Genomic DNA, 15,431 nt, shown 5'->3' on the forward strand with positions numbered 1-15,431 from the left:
TACTATGAAATATCCTAAAGATAATTTGTTTCCATTATGGGAGCTGCAAAGTGAATTAGTGTTAGCTCTTAGATTTTATTTTTCTTAACAAGCAAAACGTGCTCAGTTTGGTAATAATTTGTTTCTCAATTTCTTGACTTTATTACTCATATTTTTATCAAATGATGAATAGTAGTATGTATTCTTAGACTTTAATTTGTAGAGGTGTACATAAGATTTTAAAAGCAACTGACACTCTGCAACCAAAATTCAAGAGAAAAGTAGGAATATTTTTTCTACTTACGATGCAGTTCACTTGAAAGCTCAGCTGCAGATTTGATTTAAACAAAAACCAGACAGTGATGTTTTATAGTTGTAGCAGAAACAATGATGTTTGTATCGATGAGTGCTTCTTTGTTTTCACTGTGCAACTTAACGAGCTGCTCGGTCTCTGTACCACTGTCTTCTCCCAGCTCCCAGTTACTTTCCAGGTAGCAGTTGAAGGATGAGCGGGGTATTCTCTAGCCTGCTGTCTGGTCTCTGCACTGCTGGAAAAATTCAGGTCTGCCTGATGCCACTGATTTAGATACTTGTGGTTTTTTTTTTGTTCTGATAGTCTGGTCCAAACTGCTGATTGTTTCATATTAAGTCTTTTCTTAGTTTTACAAATGAGTCTTGAGCATAACAGGAATGCTTTTAATGCTGTTAACCCTTTTACCCAGATCAGTTATTTCTGACTCCTTTTAGAATTTGTACTGAATAGCAGTGAGAATACAGATTATGATTTCCATTTTTGATATGATAGTGTTTTCATGAATGTGCATCTTAACAAAAACAGACCCCTTAAAGATAAGCAAACAGTTCTGTAAGAATGTTGTTGTGTTAAACAACTGCAGAGCTTTTCTTTGCTCTTTCCTGTCAAATAGCAAATCTTGGAAAAATTGAAATATCTACTTATTCTTTATTTCAAATAATTTCTTAATTTCTGTTTTTTAGCATGGGTACTAAATAACTTCAGGAAAGTGACTAATCTTTGAAGTTCTTTCAGCGTTCTGTAATCAAGTAGATTCATTTGTTGTTAATATAACTTGATACTTTTGTGTGTCCTGCACGATGCACATAATAATGTTGTTGTGTATGCTAAAGCACTATGTCAGTTTTCCAGGACACTGTTAAATACATTTTTCTGTTAAATTTCTTTAGTTTCAGTAAGTTGCATTTTTTATGCTTCATTTGCAGTCTTGACGTATTTGTTTTCTCTGATACTTATCAGTAATTTTTGACCAAATACCCATTAATTAATTAATAATTGCATATCTGTTTGTAGAGATCTTGTAATATTATATTTTACTGAATGTAGTCACTCTGCTTCAAAGTCTTTTCTTAAAAGAAAAAAAGTAGGAAAAAGCCATTTGTAGACAAGAAGTTTCCTGTGTCAAGCTTCCTTCTTTAATTAACAGAATTATCGCCATGTGTGGGGACTATTACATTGGTGGACGTCGCTTTGCTTCACTCTCAGACCTAATTGGTTATTACAGTCATGTGTCCTGTTTATTGAAGGGGGAAAAGTTACTATTTCCAGTAGCACCTCCAGAGGTAAGGAGTAACATTTTTATAGTGACTTTTTTTAAGAGCCAAAGTGTCTTTACTGAAAATTTCCAGTGAGAAAACTCATTATTACATATTGCTGATATCTCTGAAAGTAGCAATGACGTCAGTGAACAAGAGTGCGATTCTCATCCAGTAATGTAGGTAACTTCTTGGTTTGTGGTATCTTGTGTATCTAACAGATTTCTAAATGATCATTTTGTAGATAAAAAAGGATTTTGAAAGTGAGGCTTCTTTCAAGTGCTCAGTTTACTAGCATTTATTAAAACCATGGAAACTATGCCCCTAAACAAAGATGTTTCTGATAGTTAAACTTTTGTAAGTGGAAGAAAGTCTAGAACTACACCTCACATAGAAATTACCCTATCGTAATGTATTTTGAAGATGCCAGTGTTACCTGTCATGCTTCAAAGACAAATGAAATGACAGCTTTAGAAGCCAGCTGTATTAATTGTGGTTTTTGTAGTGGTTTTGAGCTTTGAAAATTTTACACTGCTTGGAGGGATGTAAGTGACTGTTACAAGTCTTTTTCTTAAGACACTCTGAAGTGCTGAGGAGAGCAATACTGAGAAAGTTTTATCTTTGCTTTCATTTTAAATTGTAGCCTGTGGAGGACAGGAGGAGAGTTAGAGCAATTCTGCCTTACACCAAAGTGCCAGAAACAGACGAAATAAGGTATGCTTTAATAACACGAAGTTGTGAATCTCAGTGTATTTATAAATACTAATGCTTTAAGATGTATATTCATGTGCAAGATAAACAAGATTTTTTTTTTCCAGACACGTCTTAGATTTAATACATGGTTATATTAAAGAATGTCTTTTTTTGTTATTGGGTATAGCAATAACATTTTTTCTGTGTATTTGCATTAATTATGAAGAATTAGACTGATGAACTAAAATTAGTAATGTTATGTTTCTGAAGTAAAATTTGCAAAGACTTACATTCTTATAGAGAGTAAATGTGTGTGACAGAGTTCTATTCAAACGTATGTTGTGTGTTTGAGCTAAATGGGCTAGGCTTTTTTTTCCTGAATTGCCTGCAGAAGTAACTAATAGCAGGTAAGTGTTTGAGGCCAAATCAGTCCCGATTGCTGGGACCAGAATGTGAATATTGACTACTCATAAATTTAAGAATAGCCTATTTAGTGCCTTTTTTGAAATAAGAATATGGAGCAGTGTTAAAAACAAGCAAACAAAAGCCCTTGTTCTTTAATGTTACAGCATAGATTTTGTAGAAGCTCGGTGACTGTCAGTTGCTAAGGTCTAACTCATTGTCTGTCTTTACCTGGTGGAAGAATTATTCCTGCTTCCCATCTAATTTCTCTTCCCCCTTCAAAAATTCTGTATTGAATGAACCATGTTTAAATGTATAATTTCTGCTAATCTTAATGTTTTACTTATTTGTTACACTGTTACTCGTTTCCTTTCTAGCAGCAGTAGTATCTCTGTTATTTCTTAGGGGTTGTCTGTACACTGTGATTCTTTTGCTTTTTTGTTATGTGCTACATAGGAAGGAAACAGAACCAACAGTCCCACATCCAAGTGAAGAGCATATGCTAGTTACTTGGAATTGATACTTTTTTACTGATATTTTAGAGAGAGAGAGAGAGAGAGAGAGGGATTATTGGAAAAGTGGGAGGGTTTGAAAGAGTTTTCTAATCTTGGTTTGACTTAGTTGATTTAATATTCCACTTAAATTGAGAATTGGCTTGGTTTTGGGAATACTGACCTAAAGTAGTGTTGGGCTTGATGATCTTTGCAGATCCCTTCAAACTGAACTACACTAATTTGTAAAAATACAGAAAAAAGTATATCCTTTATTTCCTTGATATCCTCATTAAGATCAAAGAGTATTCCAAAGTTTGCAGTGCAATCCAGTCTGACCTTTTCAAATAATTTTATGAGAATTTTCTTCACTGAGGTGATTATTTCCTAAAAGGAGGAGGAGAAGTTGGTAGGAGTTGATTGCTTATTGCAAGTAAGACTTCCTGCTACCTGCAAAAATAAAAGTACCAGTGGAGTCCAAGAAGTACCTTACTGCATGTACCAGTTTACAGGAGAAAAGTGTTTCACTTCTTTGCTATCATAGTACAAATCTTAGAAAATCACATTTTCTCCCTTTTGTAAAATACGAAAGAAATGCAGAGTTCTGTGCTAGGCTTGTGAGACATGCTTGGTTAAAATATTTCTGTTCCTGGCACACTGCAACCAGATTTCTCAGTTTATTCTAGATCAAATTAACATGCACTTGAAGATGCTATTTGGCTGAATCATAATTTAGAATTTTGTAAATTCTAACCACAACATTAGAGTTCTAAGTATTGCAGGGTTGATTTCATTCTGTCCTCCATGCATTAACTTATTGAGTAGTTCTTTGCAATAGAGCTGATGCAATCAATGGAATCAAAATTGGAAATCACTCATTCTTAAAATCTGGGTCCATTACAATCTGAATTAATTCCCTGTTTCATTGGGATTTTTTTGTTTGTTTTCTTTGTGCTGTTTGAAGACTTTTCTTGTCTCAAATGAGATACATTTTCTTTGAAATTTGCTATGTAAATTTGAGCTGGATTTATAGTTAATGAATGAGCTTCAATGTCAGTTGATACTTCCTGTACCCCGATTTAACATCTAACTTAACTAAGAAGTTCTGTTGTGCTGCTGTGAAACGTTCTCATATGACCTGAGTTTGTGATAACACTGAATTAGCCCATCCTTCCAGTAACGAAGCTTGCTTGAGCATCTCAGTGCTATTTATTTATGTTTTTCTTATAGCTAATTGCATGGATGTTCTAGTAACTATTCTGTACTCTGTAGCACTTGTTTTTGTATATGAAAACATAAATGATTGGTACGCCACAGACTTTCATTATATGAGATTAGGTTTGTTAAACAATATTAAGGAGTAAGGAATGTTATTTTCATATAAACTATTAATGGCATATTTGATTGTTTTCATGTTCTTTATTTGATAAAAGAAAACTGTTTCTATCTTCTAATACTGTTGCGGTGTTATTTCTGTTCTGTGCCTACTTAACATACTTCCAAGCTGATAGAATTCAAGTATGCATTAGATTTTGAATGTAAATCAAAGTATAAATATTCGTATATGATAGCTGTGAGAAAATACATGTGTGCATGCTTGGGATATCAACTGATATATTTTCACATGCAGCTTATCTCAAGTGTTTTGCCAAAAGAATGCTCAATAATTCTTTGTCTTAAAGTTTTTATTATGAGCCTGTTTCTAACTTTATTCTTACTGTAACTCTTCAGTTTCCTTAAAGGAGACATGTTTATTGTCCATAATGAATTAGAAGATGGTTGGATGTGGGTTACAAACCTTCGGACAGATGAACAAGGTCTTATTGTGGAAGATTTGGTAGAGGAAGTGGTAAGTACTTTTATATTCAAGTCTCTTAAATTATATTTGTACGCATATATATGGTAAATGTAAATTGGTGAAATACTGGAATTTATCTAAACCAGTGACACTGCTTCACAGAATCACAGAATTGTAGGGGTTGGAAGGGACCTCCAGAGTTCATCGTGTCCAACCCCCCAATTTCTATTCCAGTTGTGTGCTTTTCTAAGCCTAGTAATTGAATCTGACTGTTTTAAAATAGTGTTAACAGACCTGTAAGCCCAATTCAGCATTAAAAAAGCTCTTATTTACATGTTGCTCAAAGAAATGTAAATGAGTGGTACTGCAGATTTACTAAGCAGTTTCCTAGACTTACCTCTCTTAATAAACAATCTGAGTTATTTAGTTGCATTTGGGTTTTGTTTCCTATTCACAATCTAAACAGAATGTAATTTTGCGTTGTTGTAGGAGGGTGATTTTTAAGGATAATAGATAAAAAGCATACCAGTGAACTGATTATACCTAGACAGGTAGAGCTCAAGAAGTTAATCAGGTGACATGCAGATAATTGAGTTACTGCAAGGGAAAAGAGGGTTTAAAGGATGTTTTAAATAATAAGAGCTTTTTTTTTTTAACCTCAGCACTGCTTTTGAGTCCTGATAAAGTTTTCCTGTGTAGTCTAAGTATTTTTGCTAATAGCATAATTACTTGCAGCTGCTTTTCAGAGATATGTGTTATAATGTGGCAGCAGTACTGGAATATTAAACTGCAGTCTTCTATATTCTTGATTAAGTTAACCTGAGGAAAGCTGGTTTTAAAATTTGTCACCCTTAAAGAAGGACTTGAAACATGACAGGATTATCTCAAAGAACATATTTTGGCTGAATTTCCACTTAGAGAACGAAGAGGAAAACTCATTTTCCTAGAACTGCAGTTAACCCTTTTAGTTCAGAAGTATCCTAGAGTTTTTTTTTTTTTTTTAAACAGAAGATCTTAACCTATGAAGTTTATTTTCTGACCTAACCTGTACTGTTGTCATGCACTTAATATGTCAATTTTTTCATTAGGGAAGAGAAGAAGATCCACATGAAGGCAAAATGTAAGGATTTTTTTGTTTGTTTGTTTATTAACACATAAAATACAAACTTCAGCTATGAGGTTTCTTGGCTTTTGGAAGGGTGAACAGAAGATGCTTATTTTTTGCCTTAGAATTTTTTTTCTGTTTCAGCTGCTGAAGATGCGTGGAAAATAGACCTTAAAGTCTTGTAATAGTGATGTCTATTGGTAATGGGTTAAAATCTTCAATGAATCTTGTATGGTAACGTTCAGCCAAAATATGCACAGTGGAGCAAAGGCAGTTTTTGCCTTAGAGATAGCCTTATTCAGAACTTATTCAGCTGCAGATGCTGGAGACAGAGCAAAGTACCAGCAGAAGAATGGTGGTGTAATAATTGCATCTTATCTTCATTATCTCCATGTAATAACTCTTAAAGGTGGAAACCAAAGGCTGTGGGATAATTGTGCCCTTTCCTTCAGTATTTGAAATTTTTTTTTTGGAGTGGATACATTTCAGGCTTAATTCTGTAGTGATACAGCAGACTGCTGATAGTTACACTGTTTTCAGTAGTACAGACCAAAGCAAGTTTCAGAAAATCTCTATGCTTGGCTGTGTTGTCTGTCCTGCATTTGCTTGTGGTAACTGCAACTGCTGCTTCCTGTCTCTCTTGCCCTCTTTGCAGTCTCCAAAAGGGTGATGGCTGAATAAGGCATTTCTTGTTATCTTAAATGGCAAAAGAACATCACTGATACTTATTTTGCTTACTCTTTCCTAATGTTCTGCTAGTCACTTTGGCAGCAGGGAGCTTTCAAAAATACAGGAACATATATTTATTTATTAAGAAATCTGTAATTAAATGCTTGGAGGTTGACTCTGTTTACAGATATTTGCCGTACTCAGAGGAATTCTGGGGAGACAGCATTGCTTCAAATATTGCAGTAGCAAGAAAACATCCTCTAAATCTTTTACAGAAAAAAGATTTAGAAATCAAGCTCATTTTTAATGCATAAGAGAGCCTTCTGCTCCATACCCTGGCCAATGTAAATGTAATGAACTGTAGGCCATAATTTTAGATTCCCTTTATAGGGTAGAATGAGATTTTAACTTGTGGCACGTGATGTGTTGAACCTAAACTATAATGTCAGCTCTTTGACTGCTGGTATCAGGCTGAGACTAGACAGGGGCTACTGAAATTTCTTGGGACATTGCTCTTACACAGGGCTCTGCAGAGCATAAAAGATTGTACACTGAAGTCGTTTTCATTCAGAAAAACCTAGGTTTTTTTTCCACAGCTTCTGGCAAAATTAGTTTGATTTTTTTTTTTTTTTTTTTTTTTTTTTTTTTTTTTCCTCATTACTGTGTTTATCCTCCTTATTTTTGCCTTGGATTTCATGATTTGGGAAATTCCTGTATAGGATTAACTTCACATAGTGCCTATTAAGTTAGCTACCCTTTTAACGTTGTTTCTGTTTGTTTTTTTTTTTTGTTTTTTTTGTTTTTAAATCTCTAAATGCAGTCAGATTTGAACATCAACTCCATGTGTTGGATGTTTTTTCTTGAAAATAACGTACATGCCTGTTAATCTTACCTTTTTCGTGCTGTTGGTGTAATAGAAGCGTTGAGTAGCATAATCTTATCTCATCTGTTATGCATTAGGTCTTTTAAAATAAATTCATAGGTGCCAGAGCCTTGGATGTCACCACAACGAAAAAGAGATCTTGCTTTCTAATTTTTCTCTTCATCTTTGTTAAGATGGTTCCATGGGAAGATCTCCAAACAAGAGGCTTACAATTTGCTGATGACAGGTACTTGTATTTCTGAGATAGGGGTAGTTAGCAGCACAAAGCCATTGTGTGTATTGTGTGACAAAACCTGTGGGTTTCATGTGTGAGTACACGACTGTCTTTGATCAGACTCTGCGATTGTTACTTCAGTAGAATACTACACTGGAAGAAAACTGTTAAGGCTGAGTATCAAGTATATTTAAATTCTTAAGTACAACTAATTTAATAATCTTCATTGAAATAATAAAATACTTCTTGATTAATACATGGATTAAAAAAATACCAGGTTTTCTCAGGAGAAAACAATAGTTTTAGACCAAAAGAAAATATAATAAAGGCTTTCCAAATCTTTTCAAAGAGGAAATACTTACTGAAATGAAAACAAGATTTCTGACCCTTACTGTAAAATGTATACTTCAAACATAAGAAGAAAAATGAATTTTTGAGAACAAATTATGAGGTGTTTTATTGGCGCTACGTAAGTAGGTTGCCATCTACACCTAAACAATTTTGTGTTAACATCTGATTTGGGATCACTCTTGAAACTTACCTCATCAACTTTGTATCTTTTAAGTGGACAATTCTTTCTGGTTTATATTGAAATTTATGAGATTTGTAAGTAATACTTATTTTAAAAAAAATAGCATTAAATAACGCTGTCAAATCTTTTCAGTTGGCCAGGTGTGCAGTTTTCTTGTGAGGCCTTCAGATAATACACCCGGTGATTATTCACTTTATTTTCGGACCAGTGAAAATATTCAGCGATTTAAAATATGTCCAACAGCAAACAATCAGTTTATGATGGGAGGCAGATACTATAACAGGTAAGTTATTGTGGTAAGAAGAATTGTGTCTATTCTGTGTTCATGTAAGATTTCTGTATCTTATTCCTGTATTTTATACCAGTTATTGACTGGTATAAGACTTTGTTTTTCTTAACAGCATACTGAATATTTTGCCTAGCTATCCTAATAGTTAAAACCAACCAAGTTTTTGAGGACTGTGCATAGATTTTGGTTTTTTGTTTTGAAGTGCTCTTCTGCAAACTAGTTTCTGCAGTCTATAAATTGTGAATCATATGGGTCGTGTGTGGGGGTTTAACAGAATGCTGTGTTGTCTTGGAAGCTGCTGTTTGTAATAGAAGTTCTTCTCCATTTGAAAGAGATAAAACTAAAATCTTTATATTCCTGAAATATTCCACAGGACTTTCAAAGTGTGAATAAGAGAAATGGCTATTTACAGGGAAGGGAAAAAATATTTTCATTTTTTGAAAAAAGTTACTAAATTGCAGTGTAGTAAGTAAGTGATACTTTGGTAGAAATTGCAGATGACTCCATTTAGAATGAGGAAACTTGGAGTGCATTTGTTTTGCCAATGATAGAACAATACAACAATCTCAAAAAAAAAAAAACCAAAAACCAGAAACAATGAGATGTATTTCTCATTTTCTTTGAAGAAGCTGTCAGTCCATCATTGATAATCATACTTAAAGAATTTTTGTAGGTGCAAGACTTCACAGTGACAAAAGCTCACTGCAGAACAACCAGATGGTCTTTTAGCTATATGCTTGAAGGTCCCCCAGTACATAATATTATATATAGCGTACACAGTAGGAGAAGATCACAGATTGCTCCTTTAATTGCCTTAGTACATTTTCTAGGAACAACTGACAAGATCAGTTCTTAGTGGCTATATTGAGTTTGGCTAGTTATATTCTTACCATATGGTGACATGATTGGGATTTGTAATGAACTGTTGATATACTCCGTTGTTTAGGCTGTTGCTGTGTGGTGCTTGTACAGTGTTGTTTTCCAGAGACCTATACTGACCAAAGAGAGACACGAAGGAATAGAAATAGGAAGGGCTGTTTGGTCTTCTAAGGTAGCTGGTCAGAGTTTGGCCATCAGTTCTGCGTGTAATGAATGATTTGTCTTTGCATCACTGAGCCTTCACCTCCACTTGCATCTTCTCTCCCTGCCACTTCTTCACTTACTGAATTGTCTTTATCTTGATTCACAAGTCTTCTCACATTCTGTCCTGTTCTTCTGAGGGTAGAGAGTGAGGTGGCACTCTTTGGTGTCCTGCTATGAGCTGGGTTCTACCCTCTGCCATCCTTTTAACATCTCTCTCTTCATTCTCCTCTTCATCTTTTATTGCTGAACATGATATCATTCAGTATGGAATACCCTTTCCGTCAGTTTAGCTCAGCTGTCCTGGCTGTGCCCCCTCCCAGCATCACCCATCTCCCTCCCATTTGGCGGAGGGGTGGATAGACCTGGAAACAAGAGGTAGAGCCTGAATGCTGAAACTATTGCTCAGTAATAGCCAAAACAAATGTTGTGCTACTATCACAGTGTTGTAGTCACAAATCCAAAACAAAATACTGTTAAGGCTGCAGTGAAGAAAAGTAACTGTATCCAAGCTGACCTAGCACTGGTGATTTTGCTGTGTTGGTGATGTTGCTGTGTCAAAAACTCTCAATGTAAAATCAGCAGTTACCAGCATAGAGCAACACTATCTTAGATGTGTCTGATTTGATCCTGTCTCTGAAACTGGGCAAGATAAGGTTGGTTTGGAGACCCTGGAATGCCATGTCCAGGTGCTGTAGGCTTCTACAAAAGTGCAAAGTTTGGAACATATAGGCAGAGACTCAGAGAGCTGAGTTTGCTTTAACCTTGAGAAGGCCTCAGGGGATTTTACTTGAGTGCATCACTACCTGATGAGAAAGAGCTCAGAAAACAGATCCAGGCCCTTACTGATGCTTTATAGCAGCAGGACAAGAGGCATTGAGCACAAAATGATATACAGGAAACTCCGTTTAAATGTAAGGCAACTTCTTTTACTGAAAGAGTGACAGAACACTGAAGCACACTGCCCAGAACGTTAGACAAACTGCTGACCAGGGTCCGAAGCGATCGGCCTTAGCTGACCTTGCTTTAAACTAAGTGGGCAGGACTAGGTAATCTCCAGAAGTGCCTTCCACGTTCAGCAGGCCTGTGGAAGATTTTCATAAATGTTCAGTTATGTGATGTTGTTTATTTTAAATGATGTCAGTGTTTGTTTAATTTCAGAAAATGTGGTAGGAGATAAGTATCAGGCCATTTCTTCTGCCCTTTCCACCTATCTTCTTCACTAAATTCAGCCTACATGGCAGTTGAAGTTAAGGGTTTTTGTTTGTTACTTGTGATTCTGTTGCAAAGAAGGTCAGAAATGCTGACTCAACATTTTTAGAGTGAATTTGAGATTTAATTTCAGCGATGAGATAATCTGAAAATTGATTAGTTAATTGGAAATTATTTTTGTTTCCAGTTGATGAGTTAGTCTGTATTTTCAAAGTCTGAACATTATGGATCAAGTATGTTCATTCTTTTTCTTTACAACTTAACAATGTGTAGAGTGTTGTTGCTTATTCCTGCTTTCTGGATTCTTCATAATTTGAAATGTCAGCAATTGGGGTAACTCAATTTGCCCCTTAAGCATTACAAAATAAAAAGATACTGCTCGTGATGATGAGATACTTTTGAAATTGTCCAAGGAGCCAATTCTTGAGGAACAAGCTCTTGTGCAAAGCATTTTAAAATGTCTACTATAATGCAGTATTAAGATCCATCTTTGCAATTGAATATCAAAACAAGTTTAATAATGATGTTGCTTATTTATATTTCCCTTATTTCTACTTACTTAATTCTTGTTTTTTTCCAGGTTGCTGTTTAATATTTGTATTTGTGTGATACACGAATACAGTGGTAATTTTTTCACAAACTGCAAAAATAAGTTAGAGCCACTCTTACCTTGGTTTTCAGTTTGTATTTGTCATTGTTTCTCTCCTAAGCCTTCCAACTTGTCACTGATAATTACAATGCAGACTTCTGAGGAGTGCTACTGATTGTGTACTTCATTCAATATAAAAGCTGTGCAATTTCTAAATATAATCTCCTAAAAAAACCTTCTTTATTTTCTCCTCCTCTCCTAGAAATAAATTGCTTTGATCAGTGCAGTATCTACAATCCCCCTTCCCTAGTTAGTAGAAGACTTTGAAAAGTCTTGCTAATGAAATAACAATTTTCAGCCTGTTTGGAGAGCTGGTAATGCACATGCACTATTTGAATATGGAAAAAACATTGGCATGTTAAGCAACAAAATATTTTTCAGAGTTCAGTGTAGTATTGGTGTTCATAACATATTAATGGGATATACTGTATTAGTAAATTCTTGTTGCTACAAATGAGATTTTTGATATTTAATACCAATTTTAAAAACTGTAAGAATTTTTCTGTGATTTGAATGGAAAAGCAAATTCATAGGAAAAGCTAACAAGTTTAATATTAAAATCCTATTTTTCTTATTGAAACAGTATTGCTGACATCATTGAGCACTATAGGAAAGAACAAATTGTTGAAGGATATTACCTTAAAGATCCTGTTCCAATGCAGGTAAGATTTCATTTCTCAGCATTTGCTGAAGATCTGATCATCATCAAATCTATTTATAATATAAGAATGTGTGTTTCTTTTGTTTTATCTTTACATGCATTCACTTATCGAAAGTTTTTCTTGTAGTCAACAGAAAATATGATAAGTTCTGCTTGTGCCCTGAAGTGTTCATCCTCTGATCTGTGCCCCCTGCTTTGGTCCATGGCTGAGCAATGCTGTGATTTAATCTTGTGCTGGGGAAAACCATAATACACTCCAATCTATAGTGTCTGGTGTTCTTCTCCTCCCGGAGGAAACATATTACAGTTGCAGGACTTATTTAGGAGTACTCTTGCCCTTTCACAGAAGGTCATTCTGTCCTGCAATTCTCCCTTAGTCAGCTCACTAAGTTAAGCATGTTGAAGCTATTTATTTCTCCTCACACCATTTCTTCTTATCGCTACTCTATTATGACTTATTCCAGTACAAGCTCATCTGTCCTGGATATGATGGACCAGAACAGCCATATCATTAATATGAATGGTATCATGATATCGTATAAAATATTTTTTTTTACTTAAATATTTAAATAAAATAATTAACAAAAATTCTTTATATTCTATGATTCTGTGAATGGGTGGTGAGGCCCTCGTACAGCTGCCCGAAGAAGTTGTGAGAGCCCCATCCCTGGAGGCATTCAAGATCAGGTTGGATGGGGCCCTGGGCAGCCCATCTGCTGGGGGCAGCCCTATCCATGGCAGGGAGTTGGAATTGGATGGGCTTTAAGGTCCCCTCTACTGTAAGCCCTTGTATGTTGATTCTGTGATAACATCTGTGTCATTTTTTGTGGTAGGCTGGCTCTAGTGAACAGCCAAGAGCCTGCAGAGCTGCTTGTTTATTCCCTTATCCCATGTAAATGGAGAGAGATTAGGAAGAGCACAACTTAAGAAAGAACAACTCCTGGGTTGAGACAAATTTTTAGAAAAGAACAGAAAAAAATACACAGTTCCTGTGATGCAAAGGCAATCACTCACCACTTCCTTCAAGCAGACTGTTGCCCAGCTGGTAGCTGAGCAACAGTTGGTCCAGAACACAAACAACAACTCCTGTTTTAATGTCATTGAGATGTTAGATGGCATTCAGTTCCACTTCAGTTTGTTCAGGCCTGCTGTTTTAGCTGTGTCCATGCCCAGCTTCTTTTCCTTTCCAAGGCTCCTCACTGTGAGGTAAGTGACAGAGACTCCCTTGGTTCTGTGCAAGCACTGCTTAGCAGCAGACAAAACCCTGGTGTGTTATCAACACTGTTTTGGCAAAATCTTCTGTTTTCTAGTGATAAATAGCAACACATACAACTTCCATGCAGCATCATTCCAATCTTTCCTGTGTTGTTGATAGTCTCGTGCCACTGATGCTCCCCAATTGTTTGCTGCTGTTAACTTAAGCTCAGTAACATGGTTGGAATAAGCAGCAAATGTGTATCTGGAGACTAATCATTGAAAGCTTTGCTAGTAACTTTCTTCATGGACTGTAACTTTTGGACTGTAGCATAAATTGTTAACAATCTTAGCTTGTTTTCATATGCATTTACAGTTCCTTTACTGATATTTTTTTTCTGTTAATTTTTCTTATTATAATTTTCCACGAGACTACTTTATATGCTTTTAAATTATTCATGTTTGTGACTTAATTTTGTTTAAAAAGTGACCAGTGATGATTTTTTAGGTTTTGCTGTGTGTGGCCTTTGTTTCCTCTAATGTATTAGTCTATGTTCTATAAAAAATAAAGTTCAGAAGTCATGCTTACAGTTAGTGTGGGTGTGATGGACTTCCTGTGTCAATGGGAAGGTTGCTGTTCTTGCATAGTTACAGAAATCTTAAGGTCATAAACATCTTGATGTTGTTTCCATTGTGGGCCCTGCAATTCCTGTTAATACTACGAAAGTATTTTTCACCTTGCCTTTATTGCTTTGTTCAAAATTGTAATTCTTTATACAGCTAGGAGTAAAGTAAAATACTTATTGTCCAGCCAATGCTCATGTAATTTTTCATCTGGACTTGACAGTCCAGTTTTTCATTTATCTTACGGCTAAAGACCTTTTACTGATCAGATTACTAGGAAAGGTCAAATTTGGCTTGGCTAACTGAAGGGGCACAGAATGTCTTTGGTCCATTTCCATCTGCTACTTGACTTTACAAATCTTAAAGCTTTGTGTGATTTATCCTTTTTCTGTTTCATGTTTCTTTCTTCTGTTGTCTTCTATTACAGTTCTACCCAGTTAGAACATATGAATTTCAATGATGTTAAAGAGGAAGTATGCAACTTAGGGAGCATGTCAATTTTAACTGTGATCTGCACCATTCTTGTAGCTTCAGAATAAATTTCTCTTATTATTCTGTCTGAAAACCTTCGGTAGGAATGGGTGTGATTTTCAAGACTTTCACAAGTTTTACAGAAGTTGCTGTGAGAGATGCTGCTTTCTATTTAATATTAAAAAGGCACAGGTGGTACTTTGTAAACGTTGGTCTGTATTGGAGACTTCTTTGATAGTTCCATAGAAAACAGTTAATGCATTTCTAGCCAGGGTATTGAACTAAAATTTCATGCATTTTAATAAAGCAATGTATTACACAATACTAAGGAGTTTGTTAGTAAGATAACTTTGGTTGCAGCATTCAAAGTATGTGATTTTTTTTATAGCAATTACTGAACTTAAAATGTTTTCTTCTTTCTTTTCTAGCACCAAGAGCAAGTGTTCAATGATACACTAGATGGAAAAGAAATCTACAATACAATTCGTCGCAAAACTAAGGATGCTTTCTATAAAAATATTGTCAAAAAAGGCTATCTTCTGAAAAAAAGTGAGTCTTACTGAAGATTTTGTTGTGGAACAAACATGAATGCATGTTTAGTAACTTATTATATAAAACTGGTACTAGAGAGGGCATAATAGAAGTGAACAAGATGGAGAAAATGTGTAGAGTATGAAAAAGTCTGTTTCCTAAGCAGAGTGTGAAAAGCACGGTAACCAAAACTACATGCAGCATGAAGGTGATTAGCAGTTTTTCAGGAAAAATATGGAGTACATTACATCTATTAGGAATGTTTGTCATGAATCGATTTCGAGCACATTAAATGATGTGTATTTTGAGGAAACAATTATATTTTATTTGAAGCTCATATTTTTGCAGACAGATTAGATTGAAGCTAGAAGGCTGTAAATCTGGT

At 35.2% G+C, this 15,431-nt stretch overlaps 1 protein-coding gene across 2 annotated transcripts in view; it reads left to right on the plus strand.

Moving 5' to 3' along the window:
• RASA1 (RAS p21 protein activator 1) overlaps positions 1 to 15,431 on the plus strand; it is a 60,101-nt gene that overhangs the window by 17,484 nt on the left and 27,186 nt on the right. Inside the window, exons 1-9 of one of the 2 annotated variants that reach the window (XM_042866152.1) lie at positions 443 to 541; positions 1,440 to 1,575; positions 2,192 to 2,262; positions 4,866 to 4,983; positions 6,021 to 6,052; positions 7,763 to 7,815; positions 8,468 to 8,618; positions 12,149 to 12,227; positions 14,944 to 15,064. In XM_042866152.1, the coding sequence (XP_042722086.1) occupies positions 1,450 to 1,575; positions 2,192 to 2,262; positions 4,866 to 4,983; positions 6,021 to 6,052; positions 7,763 to 7,815; positions 8,468 to 8,618; positions 12,149 to 12,227; positions 14,944 to 15,064 (751 nt within the window). In that variant the 5' untranslated portion in view covers positions 443 to 541; positions 1,440 to 1,449. Of the gene's footprint in view, positions 1 to 442; positions 542 to 1,439; positions 1,576 to 2,191; positions 2,263 to 4,865; positions 4,984 to 6,020; positions 6,053 to 7,762; positions 7,816 to 8,467; positions 8,619 to 12,148; positions 12,228 to 14,943; positions 15,065 to 15,431 lie in introns of those variants that run through there. The other variant, XM_042866151.1, reaches the window with a different exon arrangement.

This window comes from Lagopus leucura, unplaced genomic scaffold (genome assembly GCF_019238085.1).
Source record: "Lagopus leucura isolate 7727_CA_CO unplaced genomic scaffold, USGS_WTPT01 Super-Scaffold_810, whole genome shotgun sequence".
Taxonomy (NCBI): Eukaryota; Metazoa; Chordata; class Aves; order Galliformes; family Phasianidae; genus Lagopus; species Lagopus leucura.